The 24399-nt window shown below is 39.9% G+C and overlaps 1 protein-coding gene across 4 annotated transcripts in view; it reads left to right on the top strand.

The window, feature by feature from the left end:
* Window positions 1-23400, top strand: part of PPP2CA (protein phosphatase 2 catalytic subunit alpha) — a 32375-nt gene extending 8975 nt beyond the window's left edge. For 2 of the 4 annotated variants that reach the window (XM_034960511.4, XM_055112694.2), the window contains exons 2-7: window positions 14355-14564; window positions 18469-18642; window positions 19414-19503; window positions 19992-20153; window positions 21289-21407; window positions 22647-23400. In XM_034960511.4, the coding sequence (XP_034816402.1) occupies window positions 14355-14564; window positions 18469-18642; window positions 19414-19503; window positions 19992-20153; window positions 21289-21407; window positions 22647-22719 (828 nt within the window). In that variant the 3' untranslated portion in view covers window positions 22720-23400. Of the gene's footprint in view, window positions 1-14354; window positions 14565-18468; window positions 18643-19413; window positions 19504-19991; window positions 20154-21288; window positions 21638-22372 lie in introns of all 4 variants that reach the window. The other 2 variants (XR_010112128.1, XM_055112695.3) reach the window with 2 other exon arrangements.
* Window positions 23401-24399: the final 999 nt, after the last annotated feature.

Below are 24399 nucleotides of genomic sequence, written 5' to 3'. Positions count from 1 at the left end.
TTGAGATAGAGTCTCACAGTCACCCAGGCTGGAGTGCAGTGGTGTGATCTCGGCTCACTGCACCCTCTGCCTCCCAAGTTCAAGCAGTTCTCCTGCCTCAGCCTCCCAAATAGTTGGGATTATAGGTGTGTGCCACCACACCCAGCTAATTTTTGTATTTTTAGTAGAGACAGGGTTTCACCATGTTGGCTAGGCTGGTCTTGAACTCCTTACGTCAAGTGATCCACCCATCTCAGCCTCCCAAAGTGCTAGGATTACAGGCATGAGCCACTGGCACCAGACCTGTTTTTGTTTTAAATAGATTTTCTTTTGGCTTCTGGGGCAGAAGTGGTAGACCAGGCTGAAGAAGGGAGAGGTGTCTATTGTCAGTAAATGGCTGAGAGGTGGGGTTTGAAAGAATGGTAAAGAACAACCTGAGATTAACTGCTTTTTTTTTTTTTTTGATACGGAGCCTCGCTCTGTTGCCCAGGCCAGAGTACAGTTGCAGGATCTTGGCTCACTGCAACCTTTGTCTCCCAGGTTCAAGCGGTTCTCCTGCCTCAGCCTCCTGAGTAGCTGGGATTACAGGCATGTGCCACCATGCCTAGCTAATTTTTTTATTTTTAGTAGAGACAGGGTTTCATCATGTTGGCCAGGCTGGTCTTGAACTGCTGACCTCAAGTGATCCGCCCACCTCAGCCTCCCAAAGTGCTGGGATTACAGGTGTGAGCCACTGTGCCCAGCTAACTGCTTAACTTCTTCACATTGCAGTATTATTGCCTGTTTATTGGTCTGTTGTGGATTGTGGTTTAGAATGGATGAACAAGGCAGTGACACAGATACGTGTATATCTGAATCTGGGTATTTTTTAAACCAAATGTGACCAGTTGGCCAGTCCCTCTTGCACCCTGTGTTGCCACTTCTGCCTTAGTTTAGTCATTTAGTTGCTACTACAGATGGGGATTTTTACCCTGCTGGTGTTGAGGCTGGAAGGTTGCAAACCTTTGTCCTAGATGGGGACAAGGAGTAGAATGGGAGACAAGCAGTAGCATGTGTTTACCTGGTCAAAGGCCTGCAAAATGTAGTTCACAGAGGTTATGGAGTGTCATTGATGCTGTCGTGTGACAGTGTACATTTGATTTTGGAACCAGTATTTAATAAACCTTGATTGTATGCATTATTGTCACTATTGAGCTTTGTCTAAAAAGCACTACCTTATTCTCGTGTATAAGGATTTCTTAGTTTGGTTTTGCTCTAATTAATAGCACAGTTTTGGATTAGTCAGGAGATTGACTTTATAGTTAATTCTAGATAGGGAATGTTTTAGAATGCTTGTGCCGGTGGTGATCAAGTAACTTATTTTTCTGCCGCTAATCTGTAAATAAGCAATAATGCCCACTATCTATTTCTTTTGGCTGGCTTTACTTAATAAAATAGGCTTAAGACATGCTTTAGGATGGGGTAGAATTCTAGTAATGGAATCAACCTTAAAGACCATCTAGGCTGGCGGGGCACAGTGGCTCACGCCTGGAATCCCAGCACTTTGGGAGGCTGAGGTGGGTGGATCACGAGGTCAGGAGATGGAGCCCATCCTGGCTAGCACGGTGAAACCCCGTCTCTACTAAAAATACAAAAAATTTAGCCAGGCATGGTGGTGGGCGCCTGTAGTCCCAGCTGCTCGGGAGGCTGAGGCAGGAGAATTGCTTGAACCCAGGAGGCAGAGGTTGCAGTGAGCCGAGATCGTGCCCCTGCACTCCAGCCTAAGCGACAGCAAGACTCCATCTTAAAAGAAAAGAAAAAAAAGAAACAAACAACCATCTAGACTAATTCATCTTACACAGATGAGGGAGGAAACTGAGACCCAGAGTGGTTGAATCTTGTTCATGATGTATTATTGTGACAATTTTTAAATAAGTAGACATATAGCAGCATTTCTCAGTTGTGTGGTAGATTAAAACTTCTTTTTCTATGCAGGAATGATTGGGAGTGTTTAATTCATTCACATATGTAGGTTAGTTGGTAAAGGTTGAGTTTAGTCTATTGTGCATATGAGACATAGGGCTTTAAGGATCTTTCCTTTTGGTCAGAGGCAAAGGTGATATTGCAGAAACAGATGGGAAAACTCACAAATTTTATATTTTCTTTTATTACACTTTTAGAATTATCCCTCATTCCCAACATTTTTCTTTTATTTAGGTCCTAAGCCTTAGAGCCAAACAGAAAATACTAGTTACTAGAATATTACCTGGAGGGTTAAACTTTTAAAATATAACCATACTGATTTTAATCAAAGAAGATTGAAATGTTTCGTGAAATATTAGTGGTATCTGTTCAGTGTAGTTAATGAAAGACAAGTAGTCATGCACCACATAATGACATTTTGGTCAGTGGTGGACTGCATGTGATGGTGGTCTTATGAAATTATAATGGAGCTGAAAAATTGCTATCACCTGGTGACCTTGTAATGTCATAGTGTAACACTTTATATTGTTTATGTTTAGTTATACAAATACTTAACATTGTGTTAACAGTTGCCTACAGCATTCAGTACAGTAAATGCTGTACAAGTTTGTAGCCTAGGAGCAATAGGCTATCCAATAGCTTAGGTTCGTAGTAGTCTATACTATCTAGATTTGTGTAAGACCACTCTGTGATGTTCACACAACAACTAAATAATTTGATGTATCCCTGCGATTAAGCAACACATGATTAGTATGAAGAATGGTTTGATAGTTGAAGGAAATTAACTCAAAACTCATTTGCTTCCAGGGCTAGTAATATGTTCTACATCATGTATCACCCCACGCCTCAAACTCTAGCCCTGTACACTAACTTATCACAAACCTTGGATTTTTTTGCACAATTATCAAAATGACATATCAAACCAACCGTACATCTTGACATAAAAACAGTATGAGACAAAATGAAATTCTCTTGGGATATTGAAAAAATTTTTTTTGCCTGTGAATTTAGTAATTTTACTTATTAAGAATTTTCAAATGATTTCAGTTCTTAAATTGAAAAATAAAATTCAAAAATTAATTGCATTTTTTCCAGTGTTTCTTCTATGTCTTTATATTGGTAGAACTGTCTAACTATATGGTAAGGATGTGAAATGTTAAATTTACTTGAACTAGAGTTACAGTGAACATTAGAATTAATAATCAGACTTCTTTTTTTTTTCTTTTTTTGAGAAGGGAGTTTCGCTCTTGTTGCCCAGGCTGGAGTGCAGTGGCACGGTCTTGGCTCACTGCCACCTCCACCTTCCAGATTCAAGCAATTCTCCTGCCCCAGCCTCCCGGGTAGCTGGGATTACAGGCATGCGCCACCACACCCAGCTAATTTTTGTATTATTAGAGATGGGGTTTCTCTGTGTTGGTCAGGCTGGTCCTCAAACTCCCGATCTCAGGTGATCTGCCTGCCTTGGCCTCCCAAAGTGCTGGGATTACAGGCGTGAGCCACTTTGCCCGGCCAATAATCAGACTTTTAGTAGTAAAATTACTTTCAAAAATGGAGATTCCTTTGTCAAATAGTACCATTATTAGCACTAAGATTGTAAAGAGGTTATTTGTGTCTGATTTTGAGTTTGATGTTACCGAGAAGACAGGTTAGGCCAGCATTGACGTTTTTCATCAAGGGCAGAATTGATGATACAGAAACTTGATTTCTGTCTAGGCATGGTGGCTCATACCTACAATCCTGGTGCTTTGGGAGGCGGAGGCTGGAAGCTCACTGGAGACTAGGAGTTTGAGACCAGCTTGGGCAATGTAGTGAGACCACCGTTTCTACAAAACAAAAAACAGGTTTCTTTAGTTAAGTATAAATCATTGATCTGTGATTAATCCAAACACTTTTTCCTCAGTATAGACCTTGGGGTTCTTCGGTGTTTGACTACCTTCTTTTGAAGGAAACCACTTTTTTTTTTTTTTTTTTTTTTTGAGGCAGTCTCACTCTGTTGCCCAGGCTGGAATGCAGTGGCACAATCTCAGCCCACTGCAACCTCCGCCTCATGGGTTCAAGTGATTCTCCAGCTTCAGCCTCCTGAGTAGCTGGCATTACAGGCATGCACCACCATGCCCAGCTAATTTTTGTATTTTTAGTAGGGGAGGGGGTGTTTCGCCATGTTGCCCAGGCTGGTCTCAAACTCCTGACCTCAAGCGATCCACCCACCCTGGCCTCCCGAAGTGCTGGGATTACAGGCATGATCCACCGTGCCCACCCGAAACCACTTGTAATATACCTTTAGGAAAATGCTTTTAGTTACATCATGATCCCTTTCATGTAGCTAACAACAAAAATGAATATTAACCCCAAATATTGGAACTAGTATTTTGAAGCAAGTTATTTCTTGGTATACTTTAGTGCCAGAGTTGGTACTGTTATGTGATTAACTGTTTTTGAGACTAAGAAAATATTTTGCTGGACATCTGATGAAATTATCTTAAAAATAGTGCTTGGGTGTTTTCCCTGGAGTGTAGTGGCAAGAGTACTGTGTTGTCCATCAGAGCCACTTGCTGCTCTCAGATGGCCTTGCTGTTGAATGGCATAATCTGATTTCGTTGGAGTACCCAAGTCCTAAGACTTGAAGAATAAGGGTTATTGTCTCAGTCTCATCTTTTCTCTGAGATAGCATTTGTTCAGGAAATGTTACCTGTTTTCAATGGTGAAGGGAATGAGAGTCTGCTTAGGAGTTACTGTATACATTAAACATTGGTGACCGGCTTTTAAAGAATTGGAGGCTAGGCCTGGTGACTTACACCTATAATCCCAGCAGATTGGGAGGCCAGGGCGGGAGGATATCTTGAGCCCGGGAGTTCAAGACCAGCCTAGGCAGCATAGTGAGACCCTGTCTCTACAACAAAATTTTTACTTTTTTATTTTTATTTTTATTTTTTGAGATGGAGTTTTGCTCTGTCACCCAGGCTGGAGTGCAGTGGCATGATCTTGGCTCACTGCAACCTCCACCTCCTGGGTTCAAGCGATTCTCCTGCCTCAGCCTCCTGAGTAGCTGGGACCACAGGCGAGGGCTACCATGCCCAGAATATTTTTGTATTTTTTTTTTTGGTAGAGATGGGGTTTCACCACTTTGGCCAGGCTGGTCTTGAACTCCTGACCTCAAGTGATCCACCTGCCTCGGCCTCCCGAAGTGCTGGGACTACAGGCGTGAGCCACTGCACCCAGCCCTACACATAATTTTTAAAAATAAATTAGTTGGGTGTGGTGGCACACCTGTAGTTCTAGCTACTCTGTGAGGCTGAGGCAAGAGGATTGCTTGGGTCCAGGAGATCTAGACTGCAATGAGCTGTGATCATGCTACAGCACTCGAAGCCTGGGGAACAGAGCAAGAACTTGTCTCAAAAAAAAAAAAAAAAGTAAATAAATATTAGACACTTCTCAAGCCCTAGGTCCCAATTGATTGATTTTTTTTTTTCTTGGATGCAGGATTCCAAAATACTTCAAGGTCATTATTAAACATTTAAAGTTAATGTCATAATGTTAACGATGCAAGTTTAAGATGCTGATATAAAAAGAAGCTTGAGTAGTTGTCGTGTAATCTTAGGATTAAAGTATAGATTTTAAAATGAAAAACTCTTAGAAAATGGCAAGACGTGATAACTTTTCTTAATAATTGTAGGAGAAAAATTACAACGCAAAAATGGGCATAGAAAATTTCTGGCTATATATTTAAAAAATAAGAGAAACAAAATGCCAAAAAGTTACTTAAAATAACAGTTTAAAATAGTTTATACAAATACTTAAGAACATCGTCTAGCTCTTAATGATCAGATGTTCAAAAATATTCATGGACAACTTGTATAAGAGGAGAAATAACTGATGGTAAATAAACATGGAATAAAAAGTTTGTACTCAGAAATGAAAAATGCCAATTAAATTAGTGATACCACATTGTATATCTGAAATAGCTGAGAATGAGTATATTCTTTCATTTATTATTGTATAACAAATTGGCATAATTGAGTTTTACATGAAACAAAAAAAGTTAATGCTATTTTGCCCCGTAATCCCACAATTAAAGCTTTTTGAAAGGAAATAATTCAAATGAGCAATAATACTGTACACGTATAGGTCTATTTAGAAGGGCATTATGTAGTTTTAAAAAATCACTATAATGTAGAAACGAGTTAGTATGAAACTTTAGGACACAAAATGAGATGCCAGTCAATTATAAGTAAGAGGTCTGTGTGGGTAAAAACTGAAAGGTAATAGAAATGAGAAGAGTTCTGGTTGGTAAGAATAAGATAGTTATATATCTTAAAGCTTTCAGTGAAATCTTAACCTTTTATTTTTTTTTTAGCCTTTTTTTGTTAGTTTGTTTTGAGAGAGAGTCTTACTGTGTTGCATAGGCTGGAGTGCAGTGGCACGATCTCAGCTCACTGCAACCTCTGCCTCCTGGGTTCCAATAATTCTCATGCCACAGCCTCCCAAGTAGCTGGGATTACAGGCCTGTGCCATCTTACCTGGCTGATTTTTGTATTTTTAGTAGAGATGGGGTTTTACCGTGTTGGCCAGGCTGGTCCCAAACTCTTGACCTAAAGTCATCCACCTGCTTTGGCTCCCAAAGTGATAGAATTACAGGCGTGAGCCACTGTGCCTGGGCTTTTCAGCCTTTTTTTAATGCAAAGAATTGTGACATGGTTGTAATCATTTTGTGCTTTTATTTATTTATTTTGAGATGGTGTTGTTGCCCAGGCTGAAGTACAGTGACATCATCATAGTTCACTGGAACCTTGAACTCCTGGGCTCAAGTGATTCTTCTGCCTCAGCCTCCCTAGCAGCTGGGACCACAGAGTGCACCACCATGCCTAGCTAATTTTTATTTTTCGTAGAGACAGGGTCTCGCCACATTGCCCAGGCTGATCTTGAACTCCTGAGCTCAAGCAGTCCTCCTGCCACAGCCTTCCAAGTAGCTGGTACTACAGGTGTGTACCACTATGCCCAGCTAATATTTTAATTTTTTTGTAGAGATGGGGTTTTGGTATGTTGCCCAGGCTGAGCAGTAATATTTTGAAAGGAATCTTTTTTTTTTTTCTGAGCAATAGGTCTCAATAATGCACTTAAAATATTCAGTATACCATGCTGTAAGCAGATGTGCTGTCATCCAGGCTTTGTTGTTCCATTTCTAGAGCACAGGCATAGTAGATTTAGCATAATTCTTAAGTGCTAAAGAATGGCTTAAATGCTTTCAGAATGGTGAATGAGCCTTGGCTTCAACTGAAAGTCACCAGCTACATTAGCCTCTAACAAGAGTCAGCCTGTCCGTTGAGGGTTTGAGGGCAGGCATTGACTTCTCTAGCTAGTAAAGTCCTAGGTGGCATCTTCTTCCACTAGAAGGCTATTTCGTCTACATTGAAAACCTGTTGTTTAGTGCAGCCACCTTCATCACTTATCTTAGGTAGATCATCTGGGAAACTTGTTGTAGTTTTTATATCGGTACTTGATGCCTTATCTTGCCCTTTTATGTTATGGAAATGGGTTCTTAAATCTCATGAACCAGTCTGCTAGCTTTAAGCTTAACTTCTGCAGCTTCCTCACCTCTATTAGCCTTTATAGAATTGAAGAATTAGGACCTACCTCTGAATTAGGCTTTGGCTTTTAAGCGAATGTTGTGGCTGATTTGATCTATCCAGACCACTAAAACTTTGTCTGTATCAGCAATAAGACTGTTTGGCTTACTTACTATTTGTGTGTTCACTGAAGTAGCATTTCTAATTTCCTTAAAGAACTTTTCCTTTGCATTTATACCTTAGCAGTTTGGTGCAAGAAGCCTACCTTTAGGCCTGTCTCGAGTTTCCATATGCCCTCTCCTAAGTTTAATAATTTCTAACTTTTCATTTAAAGTGAGAGATGTGCAACTCTTCCTTTCACTTGAACATTTGGAGGCCATTGTAGGGTTATTAATTGGCCTAATTTCAATATTGTGTCTCAGGGGATAGGGAGGCCCAAGGAGAGGGAGAGACAGAATGGCCAGTCAGCAGCAGTAAGAATATATACGACATTTATTAAGTTCATTGTCTTATGGGCACGGTTGGTAGTGCCCCACAGCAATTACAATAGTAACATCAAAGATCACTGATCACATATCACCATAACAGATACAATAGTAATGAAAAAGTTTGAAATAATTTTAGAAGTACCAAGATGTGACAAAGAGACAAGAAGTGAGCACATGCTGGTGGGAAAATGGTGCTGATAGACTTGCTCCACACACGGTTGCCATGAAGCTTTGATTGATTAAAAAAATGCAACATATGCAAAGTGCAATAAAGAGAAGCACAGTAAAATGAGGCATGCCTGTAGTTATTGTGTGCTCTTAAGGAAATTACTATTACTATTTTTGAGATGGAGTCTCACTGTCACTCAGGCTGGAGTGCAGTGGTGCGGTCTCCGCTCACTGCAACCTCGCCTCCCAGGTTCAAGTGATTCTCCTACCTCAGCCTCCCAAGTAGCTGGGATTACAGGCGCCTGCCACCACGCCTGGCTAATTTTTTTGTATTTTTAGTACAGATGGGGTTTCACCATGTTGGCCAGGCTGGATTCGAACTCCCGACCTCAAGCGATTCATCTGCCTTGGCGTCCCATAGTGCTAGGATTACAGGCGTGAGCCACTGCGCTCAGCCAAAAATAATAAGTGGTTAGTGAATCTGTTGTTGGTTCATGTACTTTTAAAAATTGTCTTCCACTGGGCGCAGTGGCTTATGCCTGTAATCCCAGCCTTTGGGAGGCCAAGGCGGGTGGATCACCTGAGGTCAGGAGTTCGAGACCAGCCTGGGCAAGATGGTGAAATCCTGTCTGTACTAAAAAAAAAAAAAAAAAAAAAAAGTTAGCTGGGAGTGGTTTGCATCTGTAATCCCAGCTACTCAAGAGGCTGAGGCAGGAGAATGACTTGAACCTAGGAGGCGGAGGTTGCAGCGAACCGAGATCGCGCCATTGCACTCCAGCCCGCGCAACAAGAGCGAAACTCTGTCTCAAAAAAAAAAAAAAAATGTCTTCCATGAAAAACAGCATGGATGATTTATGAGCTTTAGTTTAAGCCTGCTTTGTTTGTAATTTCATGTTACTACAGTGGTTATGATGGCCTGTATTCAAGAATGTTGAGTCTGTGAGTCATTTATCTTATAGCTGATTATTTTATAGTGGGTTGGAAATAAGGTTGTGGGATTTCTGAATCCAAACCAGAATGCTGAGAGGACATTGGTAATAAGATAGTGTCCTCAGTGGTGCATGCCTGCAGTCCCAGCTACTCGGGAGACTAAGGTGGGAGGATTACTTGAGCTTGGGAGATCAAGGCTGCAGTGAGCCGTGATGGTGCCGCACTGCAGCCTGGACAACAGAGCAAGACCTTGTCTCAAAAAAAAAAAGATTTTAAAAAGTATCCTCAAAGATTGCTTTTCTTCAAGTTAATCTGCAAATTTTTGGATTCTAGGACAGTATGAGATGTTAACTTCCCACAGTTACTTGTGATAAGGTCTTACTAAGAGAATAGCCTCATTCTAGTTTTAACCTTGTTCTTGGAAGTTTATACCAAATTTTTGTTTGCTTGAAATTCATTCATTTCAGTCTATACCATTTGACTGAATTTCAGAAGGGTTCTGATAAATCAAAACCAGTGTGGTACTAATTACATTCTTTTTTTTCTTTTTTGAGATGGAGTCTCGCTTTGTCACCTAGGCTGTAGTGCAGTGACATGATCTTGGCCCATTGGGTTCAAGTGATGCCCCTGCCTCAGCCTCCTGAGTAGCTAGGATTACAAGTGTGTGCCACCATTCCTGGCTTTTTAGTAGAGCTGGGGTTTCACTATGTTGGTCAGGCTGGTCTCAAGCTCTTGACCTCAAATGATCCGCCTGCCTTGGCCTCCCAAAGTGCTGGGATTACAGGCATGAGCCACTGTGCTCGGCCCTAATTACATTCTTTTAAAAACTTTATCTTAATTTTTTCCCCAGATGTTGACCATATTAGCTAAGAAATTTGAGGTACTGGAAAAATGTTTTAGGGGAAGCAAAAGGTTTGGTATGTGTGTTTTGCTTTTGCTTGTCTTTCAGTTCTTAATTCAGGTGATATGAGACTTTACAGAAGTCAAAATGCCAGAGTAAAAAGGTGGTTATTAAAAATAAAAAACCTCAAATGTCAAAATTAAGTTACTTAAAAGTCTGGTTCTACCATTTACTTTGAGTATTAAACTAGACAGTTGAGATTGTATAACCATCTTTGAAAATGATGGTCGCTAAAGGTCTGGAGGCTCTGGAGGTGATCCATAAAGCCGCTCTTATTAGGTGCTTTCAGGATTTATAAGGCCTAAGTCCTTGTGATAGCACAGCTTATCTTTATTTTATTTTTAGTTTTTTTTTTTTTGAGATGGCTGTCTACCAGGCTGGAGTGCAGTGGTATGATCACGGCTCACTGCATCCTTGACCCTCCTGGGGTCAAGTGATCATGGCTGACTGCATCCTTGAACTTCTGGGCTCAAGCGATTCTCCTAGCTCAGCCTTTTGGGTACCTAAAACTGCAGGTGTGTGCCACCACAGATGGCTAATTTTTTATTTTATTTTCTATAGAGAGGGGTCTCAATATGTTGTTGCCCAGGCTGGTCTCTGAACTCCTGAGCATCCTCCCGCTTTTACCTTCCAAAGTGTTGGGATTACAGGCATGAGCTGCTGCACTCGCCAAAATGATCTTTTTTTTTTGGACAGAGTCTTGCTCTGTCACTCTGGCTGTAGTGCAGTGGAGCGATCTTGGCTCACTGCAACCTCCGCCTCCCAGGTTCAAGCTATTCTCATGCCTCAGCTTCCCAAGTAGCTGAGATTACGGGCCTACACCACAACACCCAGCTGTTTTGTGTTTTTAGTAGAGGCGGGGTTTTACCATGTTGGCCAGGCTGGTCTGGAGCTCCTGACCTCAAGTGATCCACTCACCTCAGCCTCGCAAAGTATTGGGATTTGGGATTACAGGCGTGAGCCACTGCACCCAGCCCAAAATGATCTTTTATATGAACATCTGTAGCTTTTATTGTTCTACTGTTCTGGTGTAGTCTGTTTTATTGTTGTAACTATCTGAGAGCTGGTAAGTTGAGACCAAAACAACAACAACAACAACAAAACAACCAAAATCATGCTTAAAACTGGTTCTTTCCAAGGTTGCATTTTTGTTAAGATCTACTTAATAGTTGATTGGGTGATTTTTTTTTTTTTTCTTTCTCCGGTCTGAGGGATGGTTGCTTCTACTGTATACCACTGTTATCGCCAGTATTTAATTATATTTGTTCTGGTCTGTGAAGTTTGGTAGGAAGGGAAGAAAGAGCTCTGGTTGGCTTTTCTAGATTCACAAGTTAGAAATTTCACTTAAGAGTTAACTGTTCTTTTTATTTTAAAGGACAATTTGATAATGTCAACATTTAAAAACCAAACTACTAGATACACTAGTTAAGTTCACTTCATAGTATCTTCTCTCAGGAAATGTGCCTGCATATGTATACAGAGGAGAAAATACGAGGATATATATTGCTGTAGTTTCACACCCCTCTGCCATTGTAATTGGTCAGGGGAATACTCTGCCTCCACTATGAGAAAATAACCAGCTGTCTCAATAAATGTTATGTATTATTATATATTGTTAGAAAAGCAGGCTGCTGAACAATATTGTTTCTAGTTTAAAAATGCAAAGGAAAACTATTGTTTCTGTAGACATACAGCATGTGTGTAAACTTTGTAAACAAAGTTTTAAAGGATATACAGACAGTCCCCAATTTTTCGACTTAATGATGGTGTGAAAATGATAGATATTCAATATACCCCTCAGTTTATGATGGGACTACATCCAGATAAATGTATCATAACTTGAAAACATTGTAAGCTGAAAACACACTGTTGACTCGATTATATTTACGATAGGATTATCTGGATGCAGCTGTGTTACAAATTGAGGAGCATCTGTACATCAAAATTTTATTGGTAACTTTGCCCAAAGGGGGTGGGATTGTGTAGGGTGCTCAAAGGGAACATTTCATTTTATCTGTGCCGAAATTTTTTACAAGAATGTATTACTAATTTGTATAGTTTAAAAAATAGATAACACTGTTTATCAGTGTGATTTGCCTAAATTGAAATAAAAGCAAGAAATAGCATTTAGACTTAATTTTCCTTCATGATTTGAATAGAAAATTTGAGTCAGTTGTAGTAAGGAACTTCAGGCAGTCCTGAAAGTCAACTTTTTATTATTAATACAGAGAATAGCTTTGCAGATAAACAGATATTCACAGAAGTATATTAACATTTAACTTCTGATAGCTTTAAATGTGAAAATTACATCATGGCAAGATTTACATGGTATATAACCATCTGTTTGCTTATGTCATGCCCTTTTAAAACTTCTGAATAACTTTTGCAAGTTTCTTCTCAGTGTAGGACTTATTTCATTTAGTTATTTTCATTAATATATGATAGGTGTTAAAAAAACACTAGATGTGGTATTAATGCCAGACAGACTTGGTAATGGAATAAGCCTAGTGAATTTGTGTTTTTTAGTGATAGTAAATGGGAAGTTGGAATTACCCTGCAGAGAAAAATTTCAAAATGAAGTAGGATTTGATAATAATGGGTTGTACATATTTCTTAATAGGTATCTCAGGCCAGTATAGTGGCTAACGCCTGTAATTCAGCACTTTGGGAGGCAGAGGTGGGCAAATCATTTAAGCTCAGGAGTTTGAGGCCAGCCTGGACAACATGGTGAAACCTCACCTCTACAAAAAGTGCAAAATAGGCATAGTGGTGCACACCTGTGGTCGCAATTGTTCATGGAGACTGAGGCAGGAGGATCGTTTGAACCTGGGAGGTGGAGGTTATAGTGAGCCGAGGTCATGCCACTGTACTCCAGGCTGGTCTGGAACTCCTAGGGTCAAGCCATCCACCCGCCTTAGCGTCCCAAAGTGCAGTGGTTCTTAAACTTGGTTGCACACTGGGAAAAGGAGGGGTGGGGGTGCTTAAAAATTATTGATGGCTTGATTCCACTCTCCAAAATTCTGACTTTATTAGGGGAAGGAATGGGCATTGGTGTTTTTGTTTTTGTTTTTGTTTTGAGACAGAGTCTTGGTCTGTCACCCAGGCTGGAGTGCAGTGATGCGATCTTGGCTCACGGCGACCTCCACCTCCCAAGTTTAAGCAATTCTCCTGCCTCAGCCTCCCAAGTAGCTGGTACTACAGTCATGCACCACCATGCCTAGCTAGTTTTTTTTATTTTTAGTGGAGACGGGGTTTCGCCATGATGGCCAGGCTGGCCTCAAACTCCTGACCTCAAGTGATCGGCCCGCCTTGGCCTCCCAAAGTGCTGGGATTACAGGTGTGAGCCACCGCGCCTGGCTGGGCATTGGGATTTTTAATGTGCAGCTAAGATTGCATACCAATGCTTTGAACCCAGTCCTTGTCATCTGTGGTTGTCATGGCTCATTAGCAACAATTCTCTGGTAATTTGTTTTGGTATCTTATGTAAAGTGGTCTCTCCCAGTTTCCCTCTCCCTTTCCTTTGTGACACTTAACACAGTGTACTTTTGGCTTGGTTACTTGTTTGTGGTCCTTCTCCCCTCTACGGTAGTGGGAATGAGCCATCTTGTTCACCACTATATGTCCAGTTGCTACCATGGGGCTGGTACATAGTGGTCACTCAGATGGTTGAGCAAATGATTTTCTCACAGGTATGAGCCACAGTGCTTGGCCAAAAACATGTTTTTAAAAAGTCAAACAGGGCTGAGGTGAGGTGGCTTATGCATGTAATCCCAGCCCTTGGGAGGATGAGGCTGGAGGATCACGTGAGACCCCGTCTCTACAAAAAAGTTTGTGAAAATTAGCCAGCCATGGTGGCGTGTGCCTGTGGTCCCCACTACTGAGGTGGGAAGATTCCTGAGCCAAGAAGATCCAGGCTACAGTGAGCTATGATCATACTACTGCACTCCAGCCTGGGTGACAAAATGAGACCCTGTCTCAAAAAAAGAAAAAAAAAGAATCTTTGAGTGCTGCATTGTAGTTAGAACTCTGAAGGTAAGGAAGTAGATATCTGAATGTCCTGTTCCATTTTCATTGGTTTTATGTGACAGCTAACAATTAGTATTTAATTAGATGGCTATTTGATAGGTTTTTAAAAAACTCCTGGTATTGATGATAGGAATGCATATTTTTTCCCTAGGTAACAGGGTGATATAGCTAATGGATTATAATCATATCTCACTTATTTTAATGGGATCATAAATGCCTGCAATTTTATCTTAGACTGAGTCTGCCCCTTAAGCTACATTAAGTGTAAGTAAACAAATCTTTGTTAATATTGTTTAATGCCAAATGTATTGCCTTATTTTTGTCTCCCATCTGTAGGCTAAAGAAATCCTGACAAAAGAATCCAACGTGCAAGAGGTTCGATGTCCAGTTACTGTCTGTGGAGATGTGCATGGGCAATTTCATGATCTCATGGAACTGTTTAGAATTGGTGGCAAATCACCAGATACAAATTACTTGTTTATGGGAGATTATGTTGACAGAGGATATTATTCAGTTGAAACAGTTACACTGCTTGTAGCTCTTAAGGTAATTTCAATTTTATGTTGGGGCATGTTGAAATGGGTAAGACAGTCCTCTTGAAAGTTTTTTTTCCCCCAATTATTTTCTCTATCTGAATGTTAAAACAAAATTCCACATTTAGGAATGCATATGTTCAGGTTTTGGACTTAAAAATCATAGGCGTCTGTGTTCTGAGTAAGGGGATGGTACAGAATCAAAACAAAAGGAGGAGAATGAATGCCTCAGTCAGATTGTTTGAAAAAATAGACTGGGCGTGATGGCTTATGCCTGTAATCCCAGCACTTTGGGACGCTGAGGTAGGCAGATCACCTGAGGTCAGGAGTTCGAGACCAGCCTGGAGAACATGGTGAAGCCCCATCTCTACTAAAAGTACAAAAAACTAGCCGGGGGTGGTGGCGGGTGCCTGTAATCCCAGCTACTCTGGAGCCTGAGGCAGGAGAATTGCTTGAACCTGGGAGGCGGAGGTTGCAGTGAGCTGAGATTGCGCCACTGCACGCCAGCCTGGACAACACAGCGAGACTGTCTCAAAAAAAAAAAAAAAAAAGGAAAAGAAAAATGTTAGAGGGCTGGTCAAATAGATATTTTAGTTCAGTAAATTGGGGTATGGAGAGGTAATATAATTAGATTTGTGTTTTTAGATACTTTTGAAGTATTATAAATATATAAACATACCAAATGTCAAAATGTTTAAATCAGCTGGTCACGGTGGCTCGTGGCTATAATCCCAGCACTTTGGGAGGACAGGACAAAGTGGGCATATTGCTTGAGTCCAAGAGTTTGTGACCAGCCTGGGCAACATAGTGAGACCTTGTCTACAAAAAAATAATAATAATTAACCGAGTGTGGTGGCACAGGCCTGTAGTCCCAGCTACTCAGGCTGAGGTGGGTAGAGTTGCTTGAGCCCAGGAGGTTGTGGCTGCAATGAGACTTGATCTTGCCACCCTACACTCTAGCTTGGGGAACAGTGAGACCCTGTCTCAAAAAAAAAAAAAAAATATCGAGGAAGAAGTTCAAGAAAAAAAAGAATTTTTCTGAGAAATTCAAGAAAACATTTGCTGTAAATATTTAACAGAATATTATGTACATTACATACATTATGTATGTACATATGGTTTAGCTCAGTTGAATAGTTTCCAGCCATTAACCATGACAGTAATAATCTAGAATAGGCTGGGTGCACTGGTTCACGCCTGTTATCTCAACACTTTGGGAGGCTGGGGAAGGCGGGAAGGATCACTTGAGTCCAGGAGTTTAAGAACAGCCTAGTCAACATAAACCCCATCTCTACAAAAAGTTAAAAAAAATAGCCAGGTGCAGTGGTGCATGCTTGTAGTCTCAGCTACTCAGGAAGCTGAGGTGGGAGGATCACTTGAACCTGGGAGGTCAAGGCTACAGTGAGCCATGATGCACCACTGCACTCCAGCCGTGTGACAGAGCAAGACCCCTGTGTCTTTAAAAAACAAAAATCTAGAATGGTAGAAATGATAACCGAAAAAAGCAAGTTACAAAATTACATGCATTACATGCCAGTTGTAGCTTTGCAAAGTGTACCGATGATGATCTGAACATGAAGCAAAAGATGGTAAAGAGCTGTTAGGTAAAGGGTGGCAGGCTTCCGCCTTTCCCTTTAAATAAATTGTTTGACTTTACCTTTACCCAAAAATCTTGGGGAGATTTTTTTTCCCCCTAGGCAACAGACTGATTTTTATTATTAAAGAATATTCAAAATGATAAATGGCTGTCACAGACTTTCCTAATATTAGAGAAGCAGTGAGATGTGGTTTTAGCGTGAGCTGAATTTTCTTGATTAATATCTGAATTGTGTAAAGTCCTACGAAATATTTTTGGAGATCGTTATTTTCTGCATCTGTAAAATGAAGGAGTTGGACTAGATGGTGGAAGGTTTCTGCGGTGACTCCAAATACTATGAAAAGAGCTAACCTGTGCTAAAAACCCAGGATGAATCCCAGTGCTCAAAGAGGAATGAATGTGCTACCTTTAAGAGTGTGCAAGCAGCCTGGGCAACCTAGTGAGACCCCATCTCTTCAGAAAACAATTTTAGCCAGACATGGTGACATGTGCTGTAGTCCTAGCCACTCTGGAGGCTGAGGTGGGAGGATTGCTTGAGCCTAGGAATTTGAGGCTGCGGTGAGCTACTCCACTGCATTTGAGCCTGGGCGACAGAGTGAGACCCTATCTGAGGGGAAAAAAACTTACTCATGGAGGTTAATGGGCTGAATTGTAGCCCCCAAAATTCATTTGTCTAAGTCCTAACCCACAGCACCTCAGAATGTGACTGTATTTGGACAGGTAATTAAGGTAAAGTGGGGTCACATGGTTGGACCCTAATCCAGCGTAAGTGGTATCCTTATTAGAGATTAGGACACAGATGGGGAGAAGATAAGACAGATGGAGAAGATGAGCATCCATAAATCAAGGAGAGAGGCCATCAGAAGAAACCAACTGTGCTGACACCTTGATCTTGGACTTCTGCCTTTGGAACAGTGAGGAAGTAAATTTCTGTTGTTTAAGCCACCTATTCTCTGATGCTTTGTTGTGGCAGCCTTAGCAAAAGAATACCGGGGGAACGGATGTTTCTTTCAGTAAATGGTGCTGAAGCAAATGGATCAGAATGTATCATAGAACTAAATGTAAGAGCTAAAGCTACAAAACTTCTAGAATAAATCAGAAAATCTTTGTCAGGTTAAAGATTCTTAGATATAACAAAAGCACAATCCATAAAAAATTGAAAAATTGGACTTTATCAAAATTAAGATTGTTTTTTCAAAAGATGACACCAGAAAAAAAGTACTTGTATTCAGATATTAAAAAAAAAAAACTTTTACAGCTCAATAACAAGACAGATAATTGTAAAATGGGCAAAATATTTGAATAGATATTTTACCCAAGAAGATGATACATGAGTGGTCAGTGAGCACATGAAAAGATGCTTGATATCAATTGTAATCAGGGAAATGCAAATTAAAGTAACTGAGGTACTACTTCACATCTATTAGAATGGCTGTAATCAGTAAGGTTGATAATACCAAGTGTTGGTTAATACCGGAGATTAAACTCTTCATGCATTGCTGGTGGGAATATAACATGGTCTAGCTACTTTGAAAAACAGTTTTGACTGTTTCTCAAAAAGTTAAACGTTACCAGGTGATCCAACAATTATATTCTTAGGAATCTTCCTAAAAGAAATGAAAGCATATGTCCACAGAAAAACTTCCATGTATATGATTATAGCAACATTATTCATAGTAGCCAAAAACCTCAGTAACATAATTGCCAGTTCATCTTAACTGTGAATAGAGAAACAAAAAATGGTATAGCCATACAGTGAAGGACTGTGCAACTATGAAAAGGAACAAACCACTGATCTATGCCAGAACATGGGTGAGCCTCAAAAATATTCTAAGTGATATTTAGCCAAAAGACTACATTTTGTATTCCATTTATATGACATTTCTAGAAAAGACAAACTCAAGACAGAAAGTAAATCAGTGGTTGCCAGGAACTGGAGTGGGAGTGGAGAGTGACTGCAGGAGGGATCTTTTTGGGATAATGGAAAGGTTCTAAAACTGGATTGTGGTGATTGTTGCATAACTATAAATTTGTGAAAAATTACTGAACCGTAATTTATGGGGTTTTATAGCCCATTGATTTATGTTTGGTATAAAGTTGGTGGTAGAGGGAGTTTGATTTTAGTTGAGATGAGGTGGGCAAACACCCCATGGGCATTTAAAAATTTTGTAGAGCTGTGGTTTTGGTTCAGTATGATATGAGGATGTGTGCTGTTTTTTCAACAAAATTGTAACTGCATTTTTTTCTATAGAAAGTTTCTTGAATTTTCATTGGTTTTTGAAAGAGCTAGTTGTTTATGTTTTGCATTTTATTGTTTTAGGTTCGTTACCGTGAACGCATCACCATTCTTCGAGGGAATCATGAGAGCAGACAGATCACACAAGTTTATGGTTTCTATGATGAATGTTTAAGAAAATATGGAAATGCAAATGTTTGGAAATATTTTACAGATCTTTTTGACTATCTTCCTCTCACTGCCTTGGTGGATGGGCAGGTATGTGGATCTAAAATTCATTGCTGATTATTTCAGAGAATCTGCTTTCTTTAGTGTTCAGGTGCCCATGACTCTTTCCACTCTTAACACCCCTTTGGGGATATTTTTTAATAGATATTCATAGCATTCATTCAAACTTAAAAAAATTTAATTTGACAAATGTGTCCAACTTTTTTAAGTGCATTATTCTTTATATCAGGCACTGAACTGTATGGTGGGATCACAGGGGTGGGTGATGTAGCCCATTTACCCTCTCAGACTGTTTTGGACAAGTCTGGGAGATGTAAGGAGCTAATTATTGGCCTAGGTAGATGTGCACACAAAAGAACTTACAATAAAATTTTATGAGTATGAAGATACTAGTCTCTGGCAAAGGGCAGGAGTGATATCCAAGAAGTTTTCTCAAAGGAGCTGTTTGAAGTGGAGTCTGGTTGTGACAGCGATGGTCTATTAGGAAGAACAGGAGTGTACTCAATAGTTCAGAGTGGGCTGGAGCAAAGATGAACCCTGCAAAGTCAAGTCTCATTCAGGTAGAGCACAGAAACACCAGAGGGGCCAAGTGATGGGGGTGCCCAGCTCATTTTTTAAAATTTTTGTAGAGACACAGGGTCTTGCTCTGTTGCTCAGGTTGGTCTCAAACTCCTGGCCTCAAGCAGCCCTCCTGCCTCAGCTTCCCAAAGTGCTGGGGTTACAGGCATGAGCCACTGTGCCCAGCCAAGAATGTTTACAAATTTTTTAGGTGAGGTTAACCTTTTAAACCACTCTTTTCAGATCTTCTGTCTACATGGTGGTCTCTCGCCATCTATAGATACACTGGATCATATCAGAGCACTTGATCGCCTACAAGAAGTTCCCCATGAGGTATGACTTTTATTTGATAAAATTCTTTCAGAAAACTTATTAGGGAGTGGAGAAGTTTAATTGTAAGTTCATTAGATGTATTCTCTCATATAATTCTCAAAAACAACTTGAGGTGTGAGCACTCTTGTCTGCCCTGTTGTTCAAAAGAAGCTGACATTAAGAAACCTGCCAAGATCACAACAGCTTTGAAGCTGGGCTTATTAGGACCTGGGTTGTCTGTCTTAGACTCTGAAATTTGCATAATATAGGCAGATTAATTAGGGCATGTTGCTGCTGGGTCCCATGGATGTCAGCTGTGTCTCATAAAGTCTGCTGGAAAATACATCTTATTTGATGCAGATGTTTGACTTCAACTGCACAGTCTATTAGCATTGTCCACAAACATCACTCAAAAAGGGTGGCTTAGGGTGCTGCTTCTGATGAATTACTCAAATAATGTGTTAACCATGTTTGTAAAAGGCATTTTATAACTTGAAGTTATTTTTTAGGGTCCAATGTGTGACTTGCTGTGGTCAGATCCAGATGACCGTGGTGGTTGGGGTATATCTCCTCGAGGAGCTGGTTACACCTTTGGGCAAGATATTTCTGAGACATTTAATCATGCCAATGGCCTCACGTTGGTGTCTAGAGCTCACCAGCTAGTGATGGAGGTATGCTGTGTTCTCTGAAATATGACTTGTTTTTTTTAGTAAACTTAAGGAAAGAAGATATTAGGGAGTTTTAAATTAATGACATTTGTGAGAAATTCCATCTATTCCTTCTGATGAGTTTATCATTATAGCCTGAGCCTTTTCAGTAGATGCACACTACTAGAATTAAAAGCTCAAGCTTTTGATTACAATGAATCCATTAACATGTTTTCAGAGAAATCTGAATGACTAGGAAGTACTTGAGATTTAAGAGTGGGAAAGTAAGATATAGGGAGTTGGTGTGTGTGTATGATATTTTATGATTCCAATGTTATTTCATATATTTAACGTATGTATGTAGGAGAGACTGGAAAGAAATACACGAAAATGTTTTTTAAGTGGTCCTTTGGATGCTAGGATTACAGGTGATTTGAAAGAAGGGAAAGAGGCAAAGGTTCTTGACATGGCACACTGATTAGAATATTTTTAAAATAAGGTCCTAATTAGATTAATACTAGTACAACTCTGTGGTTATCAATAAAATCTGACTTTGCTAAAGGTAAAGAAATTTGTGAACAATACTAAACAAAAAGTAACAAAAGTAGCTCATGCATTCAGGTGGATGGACTTTGAGGAAATGAGGCTGGAGATCCTAGAGGCATATTGCATTTGTTCCTGGGCAGTGAACAACTTACAGGCCTTTACCTGTGACTGACAAAATTGGTACTGGTTCTGGTCTCCAGGATTAAGTATCTACTTCTCTAGGGAATGGCCACTTAAATACTTATTCTTAAATCATGTTTTAAGGCCACTGCAAGAGAATAGGCTAATGAGACACTGTCATTTACAGCAAGGCAGATACATGAGAAGCATTTCATTCTTTGGTGGTTGCTGCTGTTTGTTAAAGCCTTTTTTTTTTTTTAAGTACTAAAAAAAAAACAAGTTTTGTAATTAGGGGGAAAATAAATACATGTGTACCTTACAGGTTGTATAAAGTACAGGAGATTATTAAGTCATCCAGAAAAAAAGCATTAACATTTCTTAAGCCCCTTTGGCAGGGGTGGGAATGAGTAGAGATTTTTTTCTCTCTTGAGTGAAGTAACATTTAGTTGAATTGAGGGAGTAAAGTAAGATTTTTGTCTCCTTTTCCTTGCAGGGATATAACTGGTGCCATGACCGGAATGTAGTAACGATTTTCAGTGCTCCAAACTATTGTTATCGTTGTGGTAACCAAGCTGCAATCATGGAACTTGACGATACTCTAAAATACTCTTTGTAAGTAATTCTACCTGAACATTTTCTTGCATTACTGAATATGTAGGGTTTTGGTTTATTTATTTTGAGAGAGAGGGTGTCACTATATTGCCCAGTCTTGTCTCGAACTCCTAGGCTGAAGTGATCCTTTCACCTTGGCCTCCTAGAGTGTTGGGGTTACAAGTATAAGATAGAGTGCCCAGCCTGAATACATAGTTTAAATGTGAGGTTTAAGAGTTTAAGGGGGCCAGGTGCGGTGGCTCACGCCTGTAATCCCAGTACTTTGGAAGGCTCGGGTGGATCACCTGAGATCAGGAGTTCGAGACAAGCCTGACCAACATGGTGAAACCCCTTCTCTACTAAAAATACAAAAATTAGCCCAGTGTGGTGGCGCCTGCCTGTAATCCCAGCTACTCAGGAGGCTGAGGCAGGAGAATGGCGTGAATCCGGGAGGCAGAGGTTGCAGTGAGCCAAGATCGCGCCACTGTGCTCCAGCCTGGGCAACAGAGCGAGACTTCGTCTCAAAAAAGTGTTTATTAAGGGATTATGCTATGTCAGATTCCAACTTTTATTTTTAAGTTTTTTTTTTTTTTAATGGATCTACATTGAAACACACCAACAGGAACTTATTATATATAGATCTTCGTATGAATTACTAGGTTTTTCACTTTTAAAACCATGTTTTGTGTTTTTTTGTTGTTTGTTTGTTTGTTTTTTGAGACGGAGTCTCACTCTGTCACCCAGGCTGGAGTGCAGTGGTGCGATCTTGGCTCACTGCAAGCTCTGCCTCCCGGGTTCACACCATTCTCCTGCCTCAGCCTCCCGAGTAGCTGGGATTACAGGCGTCCGCCACCACGCCCGGCTAATTTTTTTGTATTTTTTTAGTAGATATGGGGTTTCACCGTGTTAGCCAGGATGGTCTTGATCTCCTGACCTCGTGATCTGCCCGCCTCAGCCTCCCAAAGTGCTGGGATTACAGGCGTGAGCCACTGCGCCCGGCCAACCATGTTTTGTTTTGTTTGAAATTTCAGTCAAGGTAAAAACCATGTTTTTATAAAAGCATAGTCTCTGTGGCTGAAGTTGCCTTGACTCTTTCAAGGGGAGTACAGTTAACAGACCATTATCATTAAGGTTCTGTTACATTAAGACAAGCCAAAATTGAATAGGAAGTGTAAAGTTTGGAAGACTCATGTTCTTGATTTTCATTGTCACTACATGGAGGTCGTGGAACATAAACCATGAATCTGTCTTGTTTTTCAGCTTGCAGTTTGACCCAGCACCTCGTAGAGGCGAGCCACATGTTACTCGTCGTACCCCAGACTACTTCCTGTAATGAAATTTTAAACTTGTACAGTATTGCCATGAACCATATATCGACCTAATGGAAATGGGAAGAGCAACAGTAACTCCAAAGTGTCAGAAAATAGTTAACATTCAAAAAACTTGTTTTCACATGGACCAAAAGATGTGCCATATAAAAATACAAAGCCTCTTGTCATCAACAGCCGTGACCACTTTAGAATGAACCAGTTCATTGCATGCTGAAGCGACATTGTTGGTCAAGAAACCAGTTTCTGGCATAGCGCTATTTGTAGTTACTTTTGCTTTCTCTGAGAGACTGCAGATAATAAGATGTAAACATTAACACCTCGTGAATACAATTTAACTTCCATTTAGCTATAGCTTTACTCAGCATGACTGTAGATAAGGATAGCAGCAAACAATCATTGGAGCTTAATGAACATTTTTAAAAATAAGTACCAAGGCCTCCCTTCTACTTGTGAGTTTTGAAATCGTTCTTTTTATTTTCAGGGATACCGTTTAATTTAATTATATGATTTGTCTGCACTCAGTTTATTCCCTACTCAATCTCAGCCCCATGTTGTTCTTTGTTATTGTCAGAACCTGGTGAGTTGTTTTGAACAGAACTGTTTTTTCCCCTTCCTGTAAGACGATGTGACTGCACAAGAGCACTGCAGTGTTTTTCATAATAAACTTGTGAACTAAGAACTGAGAAGGTCAAATTTTAATTGTATCAATGGGCAAGACTGGTGCTGTTTATTAAAAAAGTTAAATCAATTGAGTAAATTTTAGAATTTGTAGACTTGTAGGTAAAATAAAAATCAAGGGCACTACATAACCTCTCTGGTAACTCCTTGACATTCTTCAGATTAACTTCAGGATTTATTTGTATTTCACATATTACAATTTGTCACATTGTTGGTGTGCACTTTGTGGGTTCTTCCTGCATATTAACTTGTTTGTAAGAAAGGAAATCTGTGCTGCTTCAGTAAGACTTAATTGTAAAACCATATAACTTGAGATTTAAGTCTTTGGGTTTTGTTTTAATAAAACAGCATGTTTTTCAGGTAGAGCTTAAACTAAATGATGTGTTTACTTAGTGCAGTTTCTGGTTATGAATATTATACTGCTATGTGTATATTATATGGACTCTTTAAAATGATTGACAGATTGGCAAATTCTTAAATCTTTGTACATTGTTGAGTCATATGTTCTTAGAGTTAAATTTGTCTCAGATAAGAAAGTGTTAAAGCATTAGCCTGTGTCAAGTTCTTTGAGTGATACTAGTGAAACCAAATAGAAAACTATTGTTGGATCATGATTTAGTCTTATGTACGTTCACCCGAAGACAAAAATGGTACTTAAAGTGGCAGTGTTCAACATTTAATGAGTTTTTCCCCTTTTATCCTTCGAATAGGATTAGATGTTTAAAAAAAAGTTCTTCTGTGGGAACTAATATTTGATATTTTAACCTACCAGAGTAAACAGGAACACTTAATCATACTTGTGAGTGTAGCAAATAAAAGTTTTCTTGCTTTGTGCTGTGTTGAATCTGGAACCAACAGGGAAGTTATAGCATATCCCCTTTCTAAAATGCTTGAGGAACACATACATACCGAATGTCTTTTCTGATCTAATTGATAGTATTTTTAGTGGCTTGTGGAGTTAATTTTCCAAAGCAAAAGGCCATTAGGGTTTCTACATTTCATTT

The sequence above is a fragment of the Pan paniscus genome, chromosome 4 (genome assembly GCF_029289425.2).
Source record: "Pan paniscus chromosome 4, NHGRI_mPanPan1-v2.0_pri, whole genome shotgun sequence".
Classification (NCBI taxonomy): Eukaryota; Metazoa; Chordata; class Mammalia; order Primates; family Hominidae; genus Pan; species Pan paniscus.
The sequence above is the reverse complement of the archived record's forward strand: the minus strand, read 5'-3'. Positions and strand labels throughout refer to the sequence as shown.